The sequence below is a fragment of the Nyctereutes procyonoides genome, unplaced genomic scaffold (genome assembly GCF_905146905.1).
Source record: "Nyctereutes procyonoides isolate TBG_1078 unplaced genomic scaffold, NYPRO_anot_genome, whole genome shotgun sequence".
Lineage (NCBI taxonomy): Eukaryota > Metazoa > Chordata > Mammalia > Carnivora > Canidae > Nyctereutes > Nyctereutes procyonoides.
In genome coordinates this window covers 23,287,710-23,311,953 of record NW_026575136.1, presented here as the reverse complement: position 1 = coordinate 23,311,953, position 24,244 = coordinate 23,287,710, and the positions used below count along the sequence as shown (strand labels likewise).

The following is a 24,244-nucleotide window of genomic DNA, read 5'->3' as shown; positions in this document are numbered from 1 at the left end:
AGGAAGCCTAGTGGGTTAGAAATGGAGACGGAGCGACAATGGACTGAGCGCATGAAGTTCCAAGCGGTGTGCCAGGAAGAGTGAAAGCGGAGCCGGTGTGAATGTGCGTTCCGGGTTGGAGCACTCCGTTCGGCTCCGATCCCATCCCGAACCTTGGTCTCTCTTCACAGTGAGACCAGTATAGCAACATCTTTAAGTAGGGAATTATTAACCAGGACACAGCCCCGGCCATCTGAGGGCCCCGTTTCCCGAGAGGGCTCGTGCTTCCAGACAGAATCCTAAGCACGGGTTACAAAGAGCCTACATCCCTTTCTGCGCCCACCCGCTCTTGGAGGGCTTTAACTAGAAAGCTACTAACAGATGAAAGTCTCAGCCATACTCAATTCCTCCCTCGACCTGAAGAAAGCCGTTGAGAATCGGCTGCGTGTTGGAAAACGTTGTCCAAAGCTTGATGGGAGCACCCCGGTGAGCCCAGCAGAGCGCTCGGGCAGGGCCCCGGGGGGAAGGGGGCACGAGAAGATGACCCTGTTACACGCGGATGGTTTGGCCCACGTTGTGCTGACCCTCTGGGTTCGAGCACCGAGGGTGGTGCATCCTTCCCAAGCAGAGATGTGCCATTTCGGCGCAGGAGGGGCCAGGGTGATCTTCCAGATGCAGAGCGAAGGCTTGCCCTTCAGACTCGCCTCAGCTGAGTAGTATTTGCGTACATATGGGCCCCAGTAACCACGGAAGCAGTGCAGAATTCAAGCACACCAAAAGGCAAATCCTTGCCTAGGACTTAAGAGCCCAATGAGATAAAATGATGGATCAAAGGATTATTTTTGCCTAATGAAGCATTTTGGGTTTTGAGTCTCACTGGACTCTGTTTTCAACAGGATGTTGTGCTCAGGGCTGGAATTTGGACATTCCGTTACAGGCCTGTAATCAGTCAGCTCTGATTAATTGAACCCAGACTCTTGATGAAGCCCTGCTGCGCTTATGATTTCAAATTTAGAATGGGTAGGGAGAGGAGTAGATAATGTGAGGGATTTTGTTTTTGGGTTTTTGGTTTTTTGGGTTTTTTTTGTTTTTGTTTTTGCCTCTGAAATTAGCTTAGTGTACTAATTCAGAAAGCAGTGGGTTGCATCTGATTGTATGCCTTAGTAATCTGAACCATCTGCCTCCCTATATTAAGGGAGTTCATCTCTTTAATCCAGCTTACGGCCCGCAAACCACTCTTCTCTGTCATCATGCCCTTGAGTAGAAGAGGCCACACAAAGTCCTTTGCTCTTAAATGCTTTGCTGTCGTTGAGGATATTTAGAAATTGATCTTTCTTTCTTTCTTTCTTTCTTTCTTTCTTTCTTTCTTTCTTTCTTTCTTCACATTTTGTCTGAGCTTTGGTTTTATTTTTCTGGGGCCAGAAACCATGGCTTTCTTTGTGAAATCGATGATAAGTAACCAGGTAAAGAATTTGGGATTCGGTGGTGGGTCTGAAGAAAAGAAAGAAGAAGGAGGCACATCTGATCCTGCAGCAGCTCAAGGGATGACTAGAGAGGAGTATGAGGAGTATCAGAAGCAAATGATTGAGGAGAAGTGAGTACACACGATTCCCTTTCCCTCTCCGAGCCAAAAGATATGCATTGTGGCCCTAGCTTCTTGGGCTCCCCGACCTCTTCCGCTTTGCTCTTTAGATGCTGCCCCTGTGCTGTGTGCCCCTGACCTTCGGAGCGTGTGTTCTGCTCCAGGAACCATCTCTCGCCTCAGCAGTTACTATGTCCTGCCTGTGGGGATGGTGGCAAGCCATAATAAACGAATCTATATGTCCTTCTCAAAGCAGCTTAACACTTTTTCCGGTCTAGGTTCATTTTAATTAAGCTCGGTTGAAGTGCTCAGATGAACTAGAGTGAGCCTGTCTCTGCGGTCTTCCCCAAACTCACCCTCCTAGCACGTAGAAAGCTTGCACACCTGCACACCGAAGGCTTTGTACCTGGAAGAGAGCCTTGAAGCGCACACGGTGCAATCTTTCTTCTCTTATGTGTGCGAAAGCCCTAGAAAGCACAACACGAGGATTGTGTCCTAAGATTCGGCTTCTCGAAAACTGTGAATAAGTTTGTGGACTGTTTATTATGGAAATTGTAAAGGTACAGAAAAGTAGAACACCCATATAAACCTATGAATAAGGTCACAGTTAACATTGTGTTGTACTGGCTTACAGGTGATTAGTTGGATAGATAGATAGATGATAGATAGTAGATAGAAGCAGTTTTAAAGTAAATTGCTGACATCATGATACTTCACCCCTAAATACTTCAGCCATGTACCTCCAAAAATTAAGGACATCCTCCTGGCTACATGAGGACATTCTCCTGGCTATATAAAATAAAAATAAAAATAAAACAGTAGTAACATTTTAATTGAACATTATGAAATGTGAGTATCACCAACAATTTTTCACTGCTGCAGACTGCTCTTTAAGTATAATCTGTGTGTAATTTTTTGCATTTTAAGGTAGAATAAGAGTCTTTTAGTAACAATGAAGAATTGAAGCCTCACTCCTGAGCTTAAATGTTCATCTTTTTTTTTTTTTTAATTGTTTAGTAAAAGTATTTCTCTGGGCACCTGGATGGCTTAGTTGGTAGAGCACTTGATTCTTGATCTCGGGGTTGTGAGTTCAAGCCCCTCATTGGGCATGGAGCCTACTTAAAAAAAAAAAAAGATTTCTCATTTAATAAGAGTATTTCTTTTTGCCATCATGGCTCTTTTGCTAATTATCAATTACATAAGAGTTGCTTAAATCCTTTTGCTAAGATGATTATAGGTGAGAGGTTAATGACCTGGAGGAAACGAAGAAAGTACAAAAGCCTACATTTAATGGAAAGTCTGTCTATTGTATTTTTTTCTGAAAGAAACTGTAGCTCATAAGCTACCTAGCATGTATTATACTTGGCTCTGCAGTCAGTTAAAGTCAATTAAAAAAAAAAAAACGCAACTGCAAACACTATGTCGGTGTTAAGATAAAGCTTAGGCAAAAGAAACAGCAATTGCTTGCATATATATAGGCTACTTTTGCCTATGGCATGTAAACAAAGAAACAAAAAGCAAGCATGATGAAGAAACAGAAGCAGAACAATAGCACCAAACATTCTCAGCTCAAGGGAGCCAATAAAAAGAAACTGGCCAGAAATTTAGACTATACATCTGATTGTGTAAAATATCATCCAACTGGTCCAAGCAATAAATCTGGTCACAGATATGGCATCTGTTTGATTAACTAATGTCCTAGTTTTCCCTAAATTCATATCTGGATAGATCAAAGGGCAGAATGCCGAATCGTGTGGTCAATCAGCGGATTGGGTTATTTGCCAACTACTTGGCTGTGTGTGTGGTGTGGTGTGTGTGTGTGAATGTTATCAATTGTTGTAGTCATCCAATTTAAGAAATAATAGCAGGGCAATGGGGCCAGCCCGCTTCTCTCTGGCAAGAGGCATGACTTCTAGTTTGTTGCTTGAGTTTTCGATAGCTTCATCACCTAGAATGCAACAATAGTCCACTTACCCCTCCATTTCTCTCAGTAATAGTAAAGTGTCCCTTTACCTGGTTATTGTACAGTAATTGCTGTGGTATTTCTTACCTGAACTTTGATAGGTATCACAGAACTGAACATAAAAGCTAAAATTTTAAAGTATTTAGAGAAAAATAGTATCTTTGCAACTTGAAGGTAGGCCAAGATTTCTTAAACATTTCTTAAACTCTGAAAACAATAACCATAAAAATGTTAAAATAATGCAGACTTTATCAAAATTGAAAAATCTTGTATGTCAAAAAACACCATTAAGAAAATATTTCTTAAAAAAAGAAAAGAAAATATTTATAGGGGCGCCTGGGTGGCTCAGTCAGTTACGTGTCTGCCTTTGGCTCAGTCATGATCTCCGGGTCCTAGGATCATGCCCCGCATCTCTCTTTCTGCCCCGGGGTCGGAGGGGAAGCCTGCTTCTCTCTCTCTCTCTCTCTCTCCCTCTCTCTGCCCCTCCCATCACTCATTCTCTCTAATAAATAAATAAAATCTTAAAAAAAAGAAAATATTTATAGGCAAGTCACAGACTTGAGAGAAAATATTTGCAAAAACATATCTGACAAAAGATTGGGATCTAGAATATATAAAGAATTTCTACAACTCAACAATAAAAGCAAAAAAAAAATGGGCAAAAGAGTTGAACAAATACTTCACAAAGGTGCACAAATGGCCAATTAGTACATTTAAAAAAAAACCCATCTGATATCTTCAGTCATCATGGAAATGAGAATTAAAATCACACAAAGGTACCACTACACTCACCAGAATGGCTAAAATTAAAAAGACAACAATACCAAATGTTGGCCAAAATATGGAACAACATAGAATGTGTATTCTGTTTGATGAGATGTGAGATGGTATAGCCACTTGGGAAAAAGTCAGATAGCTTCTTATAAAACTAAACTCACTCAACCAAAGTACCCTGCAACTCAGTGATGCCATGCCTAGATATTTACCTAAGAAAAACTAACATATATGACCACAAAAAGACTTGTACAAAAATGTTCACAGCAACTTCATTTACACTAGCCCCCAAGGGGCAATAGTCTAAGTCCATCCGGGGGAGAATGAATAAACCAGCATGATATATTCACACAGGACGATGCACTCAGTAACAAAAAGGAACAAACCACCGATAAATAACACCACCTGGGTCAATCCCAAAAGTTTCTTATGCTGAGTCAAAGAAGCCTCATACAAAAGAGTGTGTAGTATATGGTTCCATTTGTAGAAAGTTCTAGGACAGGCACAAGCAATCTATGGTGGGTAAAGGACAGTGACTGGGGAAGCAGCTGTTAACTGGGCATGGAGAAGAGAGAAATTTCTCAGGTGATAGCAATGCTTTTCATATCTTAGTAGAGTTTTGGGTTATGCACAGAAACGGAATCAATAGGAGAAACGGACATGCATACGTGCATAGGTGTCCAGAGGATTGATTCTAAGGATTGGCTCACGCGATTATGGAGGCTGGGAAGTCCCGCCATCTGTTGTCTGCAGGCTGGAGAGCCAGGAAGGTTGCTGGTGTCGATCTCAACTGGAAGACCGATGGGTATGAGTCCTAGGTAAGGCCAGGGGAAGACTGAGATCCCAGCCCAAGCAGACAGGCAACAGGAGAGAGAGGGAATATGCTCCCTTCCTCTGCCTTTTCGTGTTAGACCCTCAATGGTTGGATGCTGCCCATGCACACCGATGAGGGCAACTGGCTTCATTCAGCCCATCAGTTCGAGAGCTAATCTCACGGAGAAACACCCTCCCAGACACACCCAGAAATCATGTTTAATCTGACCACCCTGTGTCCCCATCAAGCCAAAAACAAAATTAACAGGCACAGCACAAGTAAACTCTGTGCACTTAATTGTACACAGATCTTACCCAAAAGAAAAAAAGAGAAAAGAACTGCAAACCAATACAAGGCTGTAGTTAAAGGGATATGTGTTGAAGTGTTTGGGGGAGAGAGTACTGGCGTCTACAACTTCGAAATGCATCAAAAAATAAGACGGATAATGAATGGGTAGAGAGAGAAGTATGTGATCAAACATGTACAGCAAGATGCTAATTTTAGAATCCAGGTGGTGAGTGTATGGGTTTCACTGTAAAATTCTTCCAACTTTTCTGTATGTTTAAAATTTTTCTTAGCAAAATATTGGGGAGAATGGATCTGCTTCTGCCCAAGCCCCAGGTCACTGATCCCTTAGGCAAGTCACTTACTCTGTCTCCCTCTCCAAAGCCAGAAGATGGAAGCCAGTGTGGGTGCGTGTTCTGGGCCTGACCTGCGGAGGGACGGCCCGCGCCCAGGGCCCCGTGGTCAGTAGGCCAACCCGACTGCTCAGATCAGCCCTTCCTTCAGACCACGTGGTGGTGAAGATGATTTCAAAACGTGAAGTTAAGAAATAGAAACCAGGGTGGTCACCTGAAAAGGAAAGCAGAATTTATTTTAGTGCAAATAATGCTTCATGCAAAGATGCTTCACCAAACCCCTGGGCAAGGAACCCCACCAGGCCAGACGCCTGGGTGGCTCAGTCGGCCAAGCGTCGGGCTCTTGATTTCAGCTCAGAGCCTGATCCCAGGGTCCTGAGATCCAGCCCCAAGTCAGGCTCGGCACCCAGCTTGGAGTTTGCTTGAGATTCTCTCTCCCTCTGCCCCTCCCCCACTTGCACTCCTTCTCCATAAATAAATAAATAATTTAAGTATTTAAAAAGAGAGAGAGAGAGAGAGAGAGAGAGATCCCACCAGGCCCCACACGGACCTAACCTAGGAACCAGGGTAAGTCCAGCCGTGAGCTCCTTCCTGGCTCTTGCCTTGCCCCTGTCCCCCGTTCGGCTGCTCTGCTCCTGCCTCTCAGCTGTCCTGGCTGTGCCACCCCGACGGCGTGGCCCTGGGGGGAAATGGCAGTGAACTGCTCCCACCAAGGTCTGTCTTTCCCAGTCCTGATCCCAAACTCCCAGAGAAAGGGCTTCCTTTGCCCAGCTTGGGCCAGTCCGATCCAACCAGAGGGCAGGACCACAGGTAGAGACTTGAAAGGTACCCCTATGGGCAGCTGGGAGGGGTGGCGGTCACCGTGGGCCCCCCAGACAGCCCCAAATCTGTCAGCTCCCGCCCAGGACATCGTGAGCAAGGGGTCGGTTGCAAACCAGCCTGATCCTAAGTCCTATTAGGTCGGAGCAGTGTGGAGACCTACCCTACCTCGTTCGGGGATCCCCCTTCCAAACAGGGAATGGAACACTGCACAAAAATGGGGTCCAGAGGGGGTGACAGTGAAGGGAAACCACTTTCTATACATTCCTCAAGACTATATGCCTCTAAAGGCCCCCCCAGCCCTGGAAGCTGTGACCCCATTTCACTGACCAAGAATCATTCAGGAAGCTTGTTAAAAACATAGCTTCCGCTCATCTGCCCCCAGGGATTCTGATGAGTCAGTCTGAGCTCACACCCAGGAAGCTGCGCTCTTAACCAGCACCCAGGTGGCTGTGGTGTTTGAGGTCCCAAGTCCTACTGAGAGCAACCCTGAGGGGTCAGCTATACACTAGGAATAACCACTCTGCCCCCCTCCGGGCTGCATCCTAAAGAGAGTCCGGGAGACGTTTGGGGACCAGGAAGGTTTAGCCCAGCGGAGGCTCCTCTGTGCAGGGGTTGGGCTGTCCTTAGCTCAATATGTCCTTTGATCCTTTATTCTATTCTTTTACTTTTAGGATGGAAAGAGATGCTGCATTTACACAAAAAAAGGCGGAGAGGGCATGCCTCAGAGTTCATCTCAGAGAAAAATACAGACTCCCAAAGGTGAGACGCTCTTAACGCAGTAGACATCCTATTTAATTTCTTAAATAATAGAAAATGGAGAATGTTTGATGATCAGCAAAGGGTCACATTCATGGATACACACACACCACATGCACACACATACAGACATACACATACACACATGCACACTGCACACAGAGAGACATACACAAGCACACATGCACACATGATGCACACACATGCATACACATGCACACACAAAGACGTGCACAAGCACACACACCCCATGCACACATGCATGCACACACATACAGACATACATCCACGCACATGCACAAGCACACACACCACATGCACACACGCATACATGCACATACATACACACATGCACACAGAGACATACACTAGCACACATATACACACTACATGCACACGCATACAGACACATGCACACGCAGAGACATATGCATACATAAGCACACATACACATACCACATGTACACACATGCGTACACATACATACACACATGGACACACGTGCACAGAGACATGCACAAGCACACATACGCACACCCCATGTACACACGCATGCACATACATACACACATGCATACACATGCACACACAAAGATGTGCACAAGCACACACAACCCATGCACACATGCATGCACACACATAGACACACACATCCACACACATGCACATAAGCAAACATGCACACACATACATGCACATATATACACACATGCACACAAGACATACACACATCCACACACATGCACACATGCACACATGCATACATGCACATATATACACACATGCACACACAGACATACACAAGCACACATATATACACTACATGCACACACAAACACATGCACACACAGAAATGTACGCATACACAAGCACACATACGCACACCACATGTACACACAGGCATACACATACATACACACATACATACACACATGCAGAGACATGCACAAGCACACATACACACAGAGACATGCAGAAGCACACATACACACACCCCATGCACACACACATGCACACACAGACACATGCACACACAAAAACAGACACAAGCACACATGCACCACATGCACACACATACACATACCACACACATGTACACACATATATATTTGTTTTCATCTTAACTGAGGCATTTGATGTAGTGAAAAGAGCATTGAACTAGTTCATAAAAACTAGATTCCAGTCGTTCAACCTCTATGAACTTCCATTTTCTCTCAACAAAATGAAGTTAACACTTGTAAGTGGCATTTTACTGTAAATTTCTGTAAAGCCTGTACAACTTCTATACGTAACTACACAAGGAGAAAGTAATCACAGCTGGCACCTCGTGTCCCGTGCCAGGCACTGTTCTAAGAGCTTGGACCTAGCAATTCATGTAATCCTTCCCTACAGTCCCCTGGGCCGGGTGGGGGGAGGTGGGGGGGGTGGGGGAGGAAGCAGAGGCCAGGAAGGGCAGAGCGCAGGGTTTTACTTCCACCATGCTCTGCCTGTGGCTCAGGAGCAGTCTGTTCCTTCTCAGTGGAGACCATAGAGTGGTGACTGGCACGATCCATCCGGCCATCTGGCTGCTGGCAGAGAGCACGAAACACCTGTAGGCTCTGGTCAAGCAGTGGGTTGGCTGATGGGAAGAGGAGGGGTTGACATGTGACGTCAGGATTCAGAAGCTCCACTCCTGTGTGTCCCCTGCGGGTCCCCCAAGAGCTGACTTGGGAGCCTCGAGCCCTAAACAAAGGGAGAGAGCCCTGCTGTCCCTGCAAGGTCAGTGCTAAGGTCACCAAGTGGTTAACTAGCCCCAGCCTGTCAGGGGAGACTCACCCCAAAGGTGCCCCAGGAGCTGGGTTCTGCTCTCAGAGAGGGGAGGAAAACCCACAGTGAAATTTAACCATTTTCATTGTGACCAATGGGTTTTGAAAAGAGGGGCTTTGCTTTTTGCCTCCTTTATCTGGGGTTTAATGCACTTTCCCCACTGTGCTTGCGTTTTTGGAAGCGGGGGCGCCTGGGGACACGGTCCCCTCCCGTTGTCTGGTGGATTCCCCGAAGCTCCCTGGGATGGTACTGGCTGTCTTTAGGAAAACTGGGTTTCAATTCTGCTGCAGCCTCAGATGGCTCTTTAACCCATCTGAGTCTTGGTTTCCTCTTCTGTAAAATGGAGACAGTGACACCTGTGCCACCAAGTCTTTGTGCGAAGTAACATGACATCCAGAACCCAGTACAGTGCCTGACTGATGGCAGGAGCTCAAGAGATGTCAGCTCTTATCTTTCCTGTGGTCTCCTCCGTGCCCAGAAGTCTCCTTCCTTCACTCTAGCCCCGGGGGTCTCGGAGACCTTGACCAAGCACCCTGTGGGTATAAACAAGGCAACAACTCAGGTCAAGAGTCCGAACTTCTGATGGTTTTCTCCCTCATGAGGGCGCCCCGGTCTTGCTCCTTTCTGGAGCCTCCGGGATGAGCCCCTCAAAGCTCTGCTGCAGGGCTTTGATAATCTTCAGAGAAAAAAGAATCCCCACATCTCTGAGTCAGGCTATCCTTTGGGACAAGAGCCTTTCCAACAGAAGCTATCAAGGAGAGGAAAGAGGGGCGCCTGGGGTGCTCAGCAGGTTGGGCCTCTGCCTTCGGCTCAGGTTGTGATCTCAGGGTCCTGGGATTGAGCCCCACATGGAGCTCCCTGCTCGGCGGGGAGTCTGCTTGTCCTTCTCCTTCTGCCTCTGCCACGCACCCCCTCTTGCGCTCCCTCTGGCACATGCTCTGCTCTATCTTAAATAAATAAAATCATAAAAAAGAGAGAGAGGAAAGAATTGCAGCCATGAGATGTGCACATTCATTCAGATCCTCCCTGGAGAGGACCAGGCCCAGAGGAAGGACAGTGACTACGTCTGCACAGGCTACTGCTCCTTAAAGCCAGTCTGGGGTGGGGATGGAGGGAGCGTGGAAAAGTCGACAGATTGTTAAGAGTGGAGCCCAGGATCTCTCACTGCCTGACTTACCTGTGCTCAGAAACCCCTCTCCCCAGCGCTGCTTCAAATGTCTAATGCATGTGAGGCCTCACCTGATTTTCTCTTGGACCCTGAAAAAGAACTTGGGAGTCCAGCTAAGAACCTCATGCCACTGCCTCTTTTTGGACATGAGGAAACCACAGCCTGACAGGTTAGGGAGCTTTGCAGAAACCCACAGCTGGTGACCGATAGAACCAGGGTGGGATTGCTGGCCTCTCAACCAGGAAAAAGTGAGACTTCCCCAGAAAGGATTTGAACACGGCTCCCCCTCTGACCCCGAGGTGTCTGTGGTTTCTCAGTGTTTGAGGGGTCCCAAAAATTTTCGTGTGGTGTTGAGCTCTTTGTGGCTTCAGGCTGCAGGAAGGCTTTGGGGACAACCTGCACTGCACCGTGTTCCAGTGTCACGGTGCGGAACCCGCCCTGAAGCCCCCGCAGGCTCGGGGCTTTTCCTGCTCCCGGCAGCCCGGCAGCCCGACGGCTGGACCCCAGACCCGGGGGCTGCTGCTGAGTTCCAGACACAAGCTAGACCAGTAATTGAGATGATGGCCGGAAAGCGCTCTTGATCCCTAGGTGCACGCGGTTTGCTTTCAGGCGGAGGCCTCCCCACGGTTCTTTCCCGTAACTGGCTGCGTTTGGTAAAAATGGATTGAGTCCACGCGGTGCTTCGAGGATCTGCCCGTGGTGTGAAAAATAGTGAAACTACTAACAGTACCGTGGCCCGCTTTTCATACAGCACGTGCAAAGTCTAACCTAGTTGTGCTTCCACAAAATGGCAATTCATAGAAAGTATATCATGAAAAACGAATGGGTTCCCATTCCACGGTGTCCACGTGTCACCAGATGTGGCTAACGGCCCAGCCTCAGGGCAGCACCTTGCCAACCCTGGGGCACCCCCCTCCGCTGCACCGCCCCCCAGGGCTGTTGCAGGGGACGTGTGAGCCTCCCACCCACCTTGTCTAGGCTTAGGAGCCCCCAGGCCTAGAAGGGAGCGCCGGGCGGGGGGGGGGGTTGGGGGGCGGGGGACAGATGCAGTTCCCAGGCGGAGATCACCCCGGCCCCGCGACTTCTTGTCCGTGCAGAGTGGCCACTCCTGGCCTGGCTCCGCTGTGCAGCAGCGCCGGGCTGCCACCGGGCAGGGGCAGGCTCGGGTCCCTCGCGCCCCCTGGTGTCCCTAACAGGGTGCACTGCGGCCCCAGGGAAGTGCAGCCCGCAGAGTCTGCCCGCCAGGCTTCTCAGTTGGGGCATGGGGACTGTGGGTCATAGCAGGGACAGTTATGGTGGGGACAGAAATAATATCTGCACGAGATCGAGTGTGTGTGTGTGTGTGAGTGTGTGTGTGTGTGTGTGTGTGTGTGTGTGTGAAGTCTATTCGTTGGCTCCCGAGGACAGGTTGTGCCTTGGGTTTTTTTTTGTGTTTTTTTTTTTTAAGTGAGGGTCTCAACTCTTCTTTTTTTTTAATTTTTATTTATTTATGATAGTCACACACACACACAGAGAGAGAGAGAGAGAGAGAGAGAGGCAGAGAAGCAGGCTCCATGCACCGGGAGCCGGACGTGGGATTCGATCCCGGGTCTCCAGGATCGCGCCCTGGGCTAAAGTCAGGTGCTAAACCGCTGCGCCACCCAGGGATCCCCAGGTTGTGCCTTGTATTGTAAAGCAGTTGCGGTGGCGAGGCTGGGAGGGCCTGGTGGGCACAGGCCGGGAGGGGAGCGTGGGAGCCTCCCCTGGGGGCGGGGGTGGGGTGGGGGTGGCTTGCTCTCTCCACAGCAAGAGGGATGGAGGGGGATGGTTTGAAATGCGGGTAATTGAGGTGAAGGCATTGGAGAATCCGGCCCCAGAGGGGATGACTGGGGAAAGGATCACAGTGGGGACAGTCACTCCCTGGGCCTTGGAAGGCAGGCTTTTTCTCGTGCTGTACCAAGCAGCTCACCTGGAGCGGCCGCGCTGCCGGCTGCACGGAACTGCGTGTAACTGCGTGTAACTTGGGCTGCAGAAGGACGCCTCGCAGTGAGTCCTTAGAAGGCCCTCCGAAATCCACACGGGCCCCCCACCCCCCCAATGGTAGTTTTCATCTCCTGCATGCTCCCCTAAGGAGCAAGGAGGCCAGGGGGGGGTGGTCAGGCCATGCCCAGGGCCATCACTGTGATTGGGAAAGCTCGAGGCCATGGCCGTATGTCCAGAGGATCCAGGGAAAGGCATGAGGGGCCAGGCCAGTCCTACACCCCTGGAGTAGAAGGGAGGGGGACGGGGGCTCAGGCCAGCCGGGAACTGCCAGGCTGGAGATGGGGCAACACATCCCAAATCATTACCTACATCCTCTTCGTGGGGCTCGGCGTCTCGATTACCTCACTTCATTGATAACTTATTTGATTACTGTCGTTGAAGATGGTCATCCTGGTGTGCAAGTGTGTGTGTGTGTGTGTGGTGTGTGTGATTCAACCATAAAAAAGGGAAATCTTGCCATTTGCAACAATGTAGATAGACCTTAGGGGCATCATCCCAAGTGGAATAAGTCAGACAGAGAAAGACAATACTGCATGATTTCACTTGTATGTGGAATCTTAAAAAGAAGAAGAAGTCAGACGCAGGGAAGAGACTGGTGGTTGCCAGAGGTGGGGGTGGGGGTGGGGGTAGGAGGGTGAAATGAGTGAAGGGGACAAAATTCCAGATATAAGATAAATAAGTCCTAGGGCTATAATGTGAAGGTTGGTGACTATTAAAAACAGTCATCAAAAGACACTGGTAGGAAAAATCATCTTGTCATGACCCATAAGCAATCACCAGGGGCAGGCGGGGTCGTCTGAGGAGCACACCCAGTGTCCAGGCTCTCCTCCTAGGGCAGGGGTGGGTTCCTGGGCTGCCCCAGGACTGTAGCTCCTCCACCCCAGCTATGTATATATATATATGGTATTTCTATTTTTATTAAACTTATTCTTTATATATTGAAAAAGCACATCAGTAGGTAATCATAAAACTCATTGAAAACCCATGAAACTCAAGTCAAGGAACTTGCCCAAGGTCACAAAGCTTACTGTGCCAGAGGGGCCTCCAGCCTCCCGAGTGTCCACCGGGTACTTTCTGAGCCTCACTGTCCCCTACACACCCTCCCTGAACCGTGTCTCCATCCAGGATGGTAGACTTGAGAAGGAACACGACCCTCTAACCCGAAAACAGCGCTGGGCAGAAAGCAAGGGTCACCGGGACCTTCCTGGGCTCCTAATAACCTCCTTTCCCTTGAGGTTTGGAGTCTTGAGGTTTGCAGACTTCTAAGCCCTCTGTTGTCTTATAAAGTCCACATTGGGTAAGCAGCCGTACTAATAGTATTAGCAGCCCACAGGGAGCTGGACACATTCACCGTGTCCTCCAGCTAACGAGGGATGACCCCCTGGGTGCCTCATTCACAATTCTCCAGGGTCACCGGCACAGCAGCCACACAACCAGCAGGAGGCGGTTCTGGGCCTTTCCCCTAACCAAGGCCCAACGGAGAGCAGATTTGAGGAAAATGTCTTCCCGGGAGCTGTCAGGTCTAATGAGGATAACTATGTCGCATTTTGGAATGAGAACTGTATTTTCTAAAGAAATTATTTGGCTGCTGTTCCCCGTGAAAGGGTTTCACTGATTGCTGAGCGGGGGAAGGAAATCTGGACTCGGGGAAGGACAATTTGCGGCCCAGCCCCCTAGGGAACAGCAAAAGCCTCCTCTCCCAGATTGTCCTTCCCTGTTCGCGACAACCCCGTGTATTGTACCCTGTGTCTTTGGGTGACCCCTTTTAATTGCAGTGATCACATAAGGAAGGAGTCCAATAAGTGCAGCAGTCGAACGCAACCATCCAGAGCATATAGGGACAGCACACGTGTCCACGCAGCGTGCATTTCCTCCGGCTTTGAAGCCACGGGGGTACTCGGGGGACATCAGGCACCTCAAGGATTGGGTCTCGCTCTGCCGTGATCAGCCCCTGTGCTGGGTCTTCACCTTCCCCTCCCTGCCATCCCACCTTTGTAAAGGTCAAATCTCTCCCAGGGAAAACAAGCAAATAGCACTTGGGGAGTAACCGTGCCTTTCCAGGTGCCTCCCCCCAGGGACGGGCTCCCACTGCTCCGCTGAAGGCTTCCTCCTTCCCATGCTGGGTAGTCTGGCTCCACACAGAGGACGGTCACCTCCTCCCCGAGTCCCCTCTCTCCTCATCCTCCCCAAACTGCCTCTCCTGTGTCTTGGTCATGGCCTACCCTCCCTCTGCCTGCTGCCCCCCGATTTTGGAATAGGAATATCGCAGGTCTGTCCTTTGTCCTCCCGAATTGCACATTCTCCCCGGGGATCCTGCTGTCGCTTTCGGCTGCCACCAGTGTGTGGATGACTCTCAGACCTACACCTGCAGCCCGCTCGCAGTCTTCTCCCTCGGGGTCCCTGCCGCGGCTGCCTCTGCTTGGACACCTCCGAGCTCTTCCCCAGAACAGATCTGGCTCGTTTTCCCCCAAACCCACTCCTCCTGTGGGCCCCATCTCAGTGTTGCCCGTGCCCCGCCCCCCCCATCCCCAGCCAGCCCTGGTCCCCAGGGCCTACATCCGGAAGTCAGCTTTGACTCTTCCCTCCTCCTCCAGACTCACATCCAGTAAATTATCAAGTCACCCTAATGTCACCTCCTACATAATTCTCAACTCATCCCCAAGGGCAGGGCTCATCATATCTCACTTCTGACCACAACAGCTTATCGGTGGCTTTTCCACTTTGAGTCTTGCTCCCCACAAAATTACAGAGTGAGGTTTCCAAAATGCAAATCTGGTCCTGTTTATCTCCTGTTAAAAAAAAAAAAAAAAAAGGTTATCACAACTTCTGAGAACAGAGTCCCAATCCCTTGCCCTGTTGGCCATGACGTGGCTCCTGTCTTTCTGGTCCCAGCTCTTGCTACTCCCTGCTTGGACTGTACCTTCCTTCTGCTGTTTCCTACACTCTGCTCTCCGTGGCCCCTTTTCTTCCCGTGAGGCTTTCGTCTAGGGCCACTTCTTACAGAGCCTCCTGTGCCCCCTTCTCCCCGCCGCCCTTCATGCTCCCGTAATACAGGAGTGCGTGTCTCTTATGTTATCTTACCACCGTGAATATTCTCACCCGCTGGACTCTGCTCTTTAACAAAGGGGTTGAGTTGTCCACCTTTGTCTTGCATGCCTGGCAGGATGTCTGACATGTAGAAAGTGTGCACAGGTGTTTGTACACACACGCGCACAAAACGTTTGCTGAATGTTGGATGTCGCTGGGAAAAAGGAGAAAAAAAAAATGCATCCAGAGAGCAAAGTATCAAAAACAGCAGAAAGAATTTACCTGCTGTGAAAATTTTAGGAAAATAAATTTTCATGAGAAGAACAGGTCTGGATTAGACATTTTAACTTTGTATACCCGAAAGTTAACGTTTTAAATAAGGCCCCGAGATTCTTTCTAGAAACAAATGTGCCCCTCTCCCTCGCCAATTCAAAATGTATATGTAAGTCAAGCCAAATTAATAAGAGAAAACAGTTCCACAATGAACCCTAATCCTATTAAGGGAATTGTCAATCTAGGTTAGTCATTGAAAAATAATGTTGTGCCCCCTGCTGAGCTATATGATTTAGTTACACCTGGTGTTTGTCTGCTGTATTAAGGGCATCATTCACTTTGAATAAAGATGAAGAGAGAAGGAGATCTACCAGTGGAGCTGTCTTGAAATGTGTCACATTGAAAGCTCCCTTAGAACAGAATTTAAAATTTGCCTCTTAACAAAGAGGATATGATGCTGTGGACCTTTCTCTGCCCGCCCCCTTCAGATTCCGAGCTCTTGGGCTGCCCAGCAGGGCCCCAGACACTGAAACCTCCTGCTCCTGAGCAGCTGTTTCTGGTGGCAGGGCGTCAGGCCATCGGGGCGGGGGGGGGGGGTGTCGGTGGCCACGAGGGACCTTCCCTTCCTTCCTTCTCCTCATCCTGTCCCAAAGCAGTTTGCTCCTTCTACTCATGCCCCTGAACGAGCCACAGACTGACTGTCCGGACGGGACATGGGGAAGGGGAGAGAGAGCCCTAGGACGCTGGTGCCATGGGAATGCAAGTGAAGTACTTAGCCACGCTGGCAATCCCACTGAATCCTCACAACCGCCCCATAAGGTAGGTGGATAGTATTTCCCCTTCGAAGAAACTGCCATGAGAACACTGGCTGGGAAAGGAGAGGAAGCGGGGCTTCCCAAGGTCATGCCTGCCTGTGAATGGCTAAGCAAGACAAGACCCCAAGCCCATCTGACCCCACTGGCCATATTTTCCTACTAGCCCTGGTGGCGGTGCTGGCCCCTCAGCCCTAAACAAGCTGAATGACATTTATGCAAGTCTCAGGACCTTGACTTCCCCCTCTGTAACATGAGAGGCTTGGATAGTGACCCCCGTGAGCCTCTTGAGCCCCTCGGCCATGTCTTTGTGAAGGGAAGAAGTGGGAGATGTACACAGCTGGAATCTAGAAATCCTCATTCCTGATGGGCCCTACACATTGCACACTCTCAGCCCAAGAAGTCCGATCCACATCCTCTGTCCAAGTAGCTGATGAGGGAAGAGCAATGAGGTATATAGCAAGCAGACGTTGCAGGTGGCCGGCCCCAGACAAGGGTCTCCACAGTGCTCAGCACTAGAATCACCTGGAAAGCTTTTAAAAAATTTATATTGCCTAGGCCCCTGCCACATATCCCTGGAGCCAATCCTCTGGGGTGGGCACTAGCCATTTTTCTAGACTTCACAAGGGAGGCGGGGGCCCAGAGAGGGTGGAGAACCACAGTCCCAGAGGGATAGGACATAAAGTTGGCTCTGTCCTTCAGTGGCAAGTGTTCAGAATGAGGATGAGTGGGTCTGCTGGAGCCTGGGCCCCAGGGCCTCACGCCTCCCTCCTGCTCTGGCCCCAATACATCCCTTCACTCCTTGCAAAGCAGGCCATGCTCACTTTGACTTGCCGTGGAGGATTTTGTTGACGGGCTGTGTTCTTTCCACTCTACCCCAATGTCTCACAAGTTCCCCCCTCATACCTGGGATGAAGACCACCGACTGTGGACCACCACTGTGATCCTCACAAATATGGAAGCATCCAATGTCAGGTCAAGTGGTCAAAGTCAAAGACAGCCATTAATCTCGCTGTCTGGTATCCTGTAGACCAAAAATACTTAAACAACCCAAAAACCCCAAACAAAATCTGCCTAGAATCAAGCCGGTATTTGCTATACACCAAGGTCAACTGGGACTCTAACACGTGGTGAACGCTCAGCTCTTGGGCAACATAACCGTCTGAGATACGGTAGCTTTTCCACGTATCTCAAGGTGGATGCAAGATGAAGGCCAGTTTATCAAAATCTAGGGCTCAGACAGTGTGAATCCAGGGTTGTGCTTACCCTTCAGAGAAAGGTCAGAAATCAGTCACAGGGAATAACGAGAGCAGGATGTGGGGCTATTTAAATAATGGGGCATTCAGCGCCGGCAATTAAGATTATAAATCTGGTTAAAAACCAAGAGATTAAAACTGATTCTGGTCAGCCGGCATAAAAATAATTAGCTCTTAACTGCATTAAACAATATCCCAAATTGATAAGATTTCTAGAAACGAGAAGGCCTCTCAGAGCCTCTAAGAACAGAGAGCAGCTTGTCGGGCCCCTAACCGGACGCCGGCTCGCCTCCCTCCCTGACTCTCGCTTCCACTCGTTCACACCAAGCTTCTGGGGTGGCGGCGGTGGGGGCTAAGCCCCTGCCTCCTGCCTCCCTGCCTCCCTGGAGCTGATTCGTGTTGTCTGCAACTGCGTTTGTATCTGGGCAAGTGCTGAGGCATCACTGCCTTTCCTGGATGTGTGATGTGTCCAAACATCCCCGGTCCCCCGGCCTGACTTGTCAGTGGGCAGTGGAAAATCTGTGCGGGACATTTGCTGCGTGGATGGCAGACAAGGTCTCCTGGGCAGGGAGGTCGGTGAGGCCAGGGGACAAGGCCATGCAGAGGCCACTGCATACGCTCCACGGATTCTTTTTCATGGCTTGCTCTGTCCTGGATTTTTGCCTTCAGGGCCGATGCTCTCCCACCCACCCTCTATGCCTTTTTTTTTTTTTTTTAAGATTTATTTTTGGTTCACGCCCTGAGCCAGAGGCAGACGCTCAACCACGGAGCCACCCAGGTGCCCCAAGAGCTCTGTTTTAACAGCCGCTGACTTATTTGTCTCGCCCCTCCTGTTGGACGCTGGGAGGCCCAGCGTTGGCGTGAGAATCTGATTGCCTGAGCAGGAAGGTTACCTCCACCGCTTACAGGCTGTGTGACCCTGGACACCTGATACAGCCTCTCTGAGCTTTATTTCCTTATCTATAAGCTGGGATTCTCTTACTTGCCTTACAGTCGTAGAGGATTAATTAGATGACGCCTGAATTATTTGGAGTAGATTAAGCAGTCAACCCCCAGAGGCTTCTCATAAGTAGAATAACCCTCAGTGGTGGGCTGGAGATGTGCAATGGACAATTGTGACTCCTGCACACGGTGGTCAGCCTTATCAGAGGCCTTGCTCTCCTTGTACCCTTACCCCTGGCCTCGAAATGGCCCCCGCTTTCACCTAAAAGTCACATTTCTGGCAGGATTCATTTCCCTTTGAGGCACCAGGTCCTCAATTCTGGGACAAAGCTACCAGGCTTTCCTCAGCTTTTGTCAGACCCATGTGCATGTTTGTGGGACCCAGAGGACGACTTCTGACAGAGGTTCCAGGCTCACTGCCAGCCCCCTCATTTCCCCCATCCCTGGACCTCTCCCTCCCTGGCAACCTTATGTATACAGACCCCCTGCCGTCCTCCTGAGGCTCAGCAGGACTCAGGCCAGCAGATCACTGAACTCTCAGGGGCACCGGCCTGGTGAAGGGGTCTGAGCAGTCTCCAGGATACAGTTAGGTGGGGAATTCGGGGTCCCAGGCAGCCAGAGTGTGGTCTAAAAGGGCTTGTGGGCTCTGCGCAGGCCTGTCCCTTTGGCCCTGTGACCTTTCCACCCTGTGTGAAGGAGTGTGGCCCAAGGGACAGAAGAGCCCTCTAAAGCATGGGGCCTCGGCAGGTGGCTCCAGTTGTCCAGTCTAAAGGCAGCATTCAGTGTTGTCACTGGCTATGGTCAGAGTCCTACAGTCTCCGCCCTTCTAGAAGGATGACAGGGATAGTGGAGTAATGGTTCCCTAGCACCAGAATCTATTTCCCTGGGCTGCAGCCCATGCTGTGGATACCTGACAACTAAGGGAGGACACCCAGACAGGGCCAGTGGGTGGCTAGACGACAAAAGGGGGACCAAACCTGGGCCTCAGCCTCATTAGCACTGAGTCCTAACCACATGAGCTGGCCCCAGGCCTAGGACAGGCCAAGGGTGAGGGTCCTGCTTGTAAAAAGGGGTCCGGGCTTTTTGCAGGCTTCTGCAGCTGACACTCCGCAGAGGTGGCATGCAGCGATCAGAGCCCCAGGTTCGAGTCTGAGCTTTGTCATTTGCCCGCTGCATGACCTTTGGCAAGTCACCTTACACCTCTGATGCCCTGTGGAAGGGCGCTTAGAGGATTACCTAGCAGATGGAAGGGGGTGTGCTTCAAGATGGTCTTGTAAGCTCCTAAGCCTGTGGGACAAGCGTGCCTATGGCTATTCGTATTTTTGAGAAAAAAAGTCAGATCACTGTCACACCCCTACTGAAAGAGTCCCTATGATTAAGAAGGCACAGAGGGGGGCATCTGGGTGGCTCAGTGGTTGAGCATCTGCCTTCAGCCCAGGACGTGACCCCCATAGTCCTGGGATCGAGTCCCCCATCGGGCTCCCTGCGTGGAGCCTGCTTCTCCCTCTGCCTGTATCTCTGCCTCTCTCTCTCTTTCTCTCTCTCTCTCTCTCTCTGTCTCTTATGAATAAATAAATAAGATCTTTAAAAAAAAGAGAAAAGAGCCCTTCGAAAAGCAGATCTGCACATGTAAGGATGGTTAAGGCTATTGCCCTTGACGGCAGGCTCATCGAATCATTCAGTGAACATCTACTGTCTGGGTCTGCGTGCCAGACACTGCTGGCTTCTGAGGCTTGGAGATGAGTAAGCAACGGTCCTGTCTTCAGGGATAGTGGAGTAATGGTTCTTAAACTTTAGCACGACCCAGAATCACCAGGAGGCCTTGCTAAGCTGAAGATTGCTAAGAAATCTTCAACTTCGGAGTCAGCAGCTCTGGGTGACCCCGAGGACGTGCATTTCTAACAAAGTGCCAGGAGGTGCCAATGCTGCGGGGCTGGGGACCCCCCTCAGAGACACACTTTGGTAGAAGTGCCGATCCAGAGCCCCTCTGTGAGCTGTAAGGCAAAGTGGAAGCCCACAGCTCTCCCTTCCCAGGCAAACGGAAAGAGGGGGAAATAAACCTGAAGGTCCTCCTTGAAGGAGGAACCCAATCTGAAGCTCCCCCAGACGCAGCCCGCCCCGGACCCGCCGCCCTCATGAGTGGCCCACCTCTGAGCACCTGCTGGCTGGCTCACCACTCTCTGGCCCCTCTAGCTGCCTGTCCCTCCAGGCTACTCCTTCTGGGTTTGACGCTGGTGACATCCACAAAGATCTTATTACCAACTAGAGGGAGGGGAAAGGGTATCAGAATTCCCAGGAATGTCTTTTCAAATCATTATGTATTCCGGGGTGCCTAAGAGAGGGGAGATGTCCTGCACTTACAGGACTGCCAGGTGGAAGTCCTGCCTTTCCTCTCTTCCCTGCAAAAGTGCCCAGAGGATGATCAGCAAGGAAGGCAACCTCTAGGGCAGGTAAATAAAAAATAAATAGAAATGGAGGCTTGGCTGGGAGCCCCTGCGGATTAACTAACTAATTAATCCCCACAACAGTTTGACGAGGAACTAATTAATCCACTAAGCACTTTGAAGGGCCAAGGCCTAGCCAAGTGCAGGGACTGGCTTCTGTCCCTGGGGAGGCTGCGGTGGAGACTGGCCCTTCCCGGAGGGCGTGTGTGAGGACCGTACCCCCCAAAGGGGAGCATCTCTGCCCTGCAAGTCAGCCTCTCACAGGTCTCTGCGGAGGGCTGGCTGTCACCCTGTGGGGTGACAAAGGAAGGAGCTGTGGGGGAGCCACGGGGCCCTAGAGCTGGAGCCGGCCCGGGAGATCCACTTCACAGATGCAGACTAGAGGGTGTGTACGCCTTGCCCTGGCTCGTTCTTTGGACACAGAGACACCGATGTTCCCCTAGAGTCACTTCCTCCCATCACCCGGGCAAGAGGAATTCATATTTTCCTGTAGGTGTCCACTTGAACTCCACCTGGGAACTCAGCAGGGGTCAGCATCTTTCTAAAGTCCAATCAGTGAGGGTTTGATGAGGACTAAGTAAATGTCGTACCTTTAATGTGAATTTTCATGCACTTGGTCACAGGACATCGAGGAGGGTGAGCCCCAAGGTCGGCTGACATCTTTCCTACCTTTTGCTTTTCTGATGCTCTGTAATCTTCCAGGCCCTTGGAGCCCCATTTGCCTCGTTACAACCTGATCTCAGAAATCATTGGGTACAGCCATCTGGGAATATAAACTACCCTTAGCTTTCCCAGATAATTTTTTTTTTTTTTTAAGAAAAGGAGGAGCAGAAGGGACAGGGAGACAGATTTTTTTTTAATATTTATCTATTCATGAGAGACACACACACAGAGGCAGAGACATAGGCAGAGGGAGAAGCAGGCTCCCTGCAGGAAGCCCGATGTAGGACTCGATCCCAGGACCCCAGGATCATGCCCTGAGCCAAAGGCCAGATGCTCAACCGCTGAGCCCCCCAGGAGATAGAGAATTTTAAGCAGGCCCCACGTCCAGCTCGGAGCCCCATGTGGGGCTTGATCTCAGATCATCAGATCATGACCTGAGCCAAAATCAAGAGTCAGATGCTTAACTGACTGAGCCACCAAGGTGCCCGTCCCAGAGAAACTTCTTTAGATTCTTCTCTCTTATTAAGAAACAAAGGCCCTGCAGCCAAATGGGGCAAAGGAATCTCTAAGACCAGGCAGCAGGTACTACGAAATTCTGGAACAGACACTCTCAGGATCATAAAATGGAATCTGTGAGAGGCAAACTGTGATGTTAGCAGCAGCAGCACAGGAGGTTGCTGAGGAGCAGCCATGCCACCCACGAGTCGCTTAAGAAACAAAGAGCTTTGTGCCAGAACCACTTCCAGGTGCGAAGGGTGTATGTAAGGTTGAATTTGACGTGATTCTGTGCCCCCAAGGAGCCCCGGTCTAGTAGAGAGGAGGGAAGGGGCAAGGAGCCCCGGTCTAGTAGAAAGGAGGGAAGGGGCAAAGGTTAAGCAGAAGTTGCCATGGCCACTGAGAGCCCAACCACACCCTCCAGGGAGGGATCAGCCAGGGCCACTGAGGCACATCCTGGGGCTGATAGACTGCAAAGCTTGCAAAAGCTGCCCTGAGGCGGAGCCTACAGTGTGTTTCTCAAGCTTTGCGGGGGCAGCCGCAGGACAAGGGACGGCTTCTTGAAACCCACATTGCTGGGCTCCACCCAGGAGTTTCTGATTCCCTTGGTCTGGGGTGGGGCCCAAGGATTTGCCTTTTCTAAAGTATCCCTAGATGTGCTAATGCTGCTGGGCCCAGGGACCACACTTTGAGAACCACTGTTGTAAAAAGTTCTGATCAGCCCAAGGTGCAGCGGAAGGGGAGCATGTCAACCAGGACCTCCAGCCTCCGCAATGGCTCCGCAGAGGGATGGCCGAGCTCGCCGTCCCCATCATTCACCCCAACGGAGGACTTTGCTGCTGCTTTGACTATCTCCTTGGAGGCTGGTTGTCTGAGAGTGGCTTATCTCTTCCGTGTTTGTGTTTTGCACAGAGTGAAATGGACGAGAACCAAATCCAGATGGCCGGAGACGATGTGGATTTGCCCGAAGATCTCCGGAAAATGGTAGATGAAGATCAAGAAGAGGAAGAAGACAAGGATTCCATTCTTGGGCATTTACAGAACCTGCAAAACATGGACTTGGATACCATAAAGGAAAAAGCCCAGGCCACCTTCACGGAAATGAAGCAGACCGCTGAGCAGAAGTGCGCTGTGATGTGAGGGCCAGGACGCGCAGAGGAGGGAACCGAGTCCAGGTGGAGGTGACCACTCTGCACGGAGCGTTTCCAGCAGCGTGTCCTTAAACATGGCAAACACACAAACACCACGACGGTGAAGCTCTCCACAAACTCGTAGACAACGACTTGATGTTCTAAATGTCCCCGTAGAGTGCTCAGCCAGCACCTTGCAGTAGGACACACACTTTCCTTGTAGTTATAAATGTGGCTCAGTGCGAGATTTCATCTGGGAGTGACGCGGAACACATCTGCTTGAAGATCTTCAGGACAGCCCCGAAGAGACAAGAGCAGATGGCATTTCCCCTCCGACTTGTTTTCTTCCAGGGCAAGGTCTCATCCTCTTCATCCGTTAGCATAACTCCAGGTCCTTTGGAGAAAAGATGTGGGAGGTCAGGGAGCCCCCTGGGAACCCCGGCTGCAGGCTCAAGGGCAAGCAAAGAGCACACCGCCTCTCACTCCCAGGGACCTTGACACTGTTGCTGCTCCTCATCGCGGATGGATGAGGACCTGGATGGTTCCAGGCCCAGGGGACAGTGGCGGGATGGGACAAGCAATGAAGAAGAGAAATGAAGACAGAGAATGGACTTCACTAGCTCTTTGCATCATGCTAGAGGCTATATGAAGAATGGACTTGAGGGGCGACACTAGAGGCAGGGGGCGACTAGGAAGGCTATGGCTGGTTCCACGTTCGGCATCATCACCGGTTGTCTGTTGGTGACTGCAGTGGGAACAGAGCAGATGGACAAATAAAGAGCACTGAGAAGTTAAGTGAATCTCACTGCGTGTGTGTGTGTGTGTGTGTGTGTCTTCTCTCCCCCCTTTCTCTCTCATCATCTTCTCCCCATCCTGCC

The 24,244-nt window shown here is 50.3% G+C and overlaps 1 protein-coding gene across 1 annotated transcript; it reads left to right on the top strand.

Annotated features, from left to right (window-relative positions):
• Positions 1–1,406: 1,406 nt before the first annotated feature.
• Positions 1,407–23,376, top strand: LOC129495393 (complexin-4). The gene is made up of 3 exons (XM_055302845.1): positions 1,407–1,573; positions 7,244–7,331; positions 23,149–23,376. Exons 1-3 carry the CDS (start codon positions 1,407–1,409, stop codon positions 23,374–23,376), a joined length of 483 nt encoding a protein of 160 aa, XP_055158820.1.
• Positions 23,377–24,244: the final 868 nt, after the last annotated feature.

Coding starts and splice junctions, on each gene's coding strand:
- LOC129495393 (XM_055302845.1), top strand. CDS start 1,407: ATGGCTTTCTTTGTGAAATCGATGATAAGTAACCAGGTAAAGAATTTG. Junction 1,574..7,243: donor AAGCAAATGATTGAGGAGAA/GTGAGTACACAC, acceptor TTTTACTTTTAG/GATGGAAAGAGATGCTGCAT. Junction 7,332..23,148: donor AAAAATACAGACTCCCAAAG/GTGAGACGCTCT, acceptor TGTTTTGCACAG/AGTGAAATGGACGAGAACCA.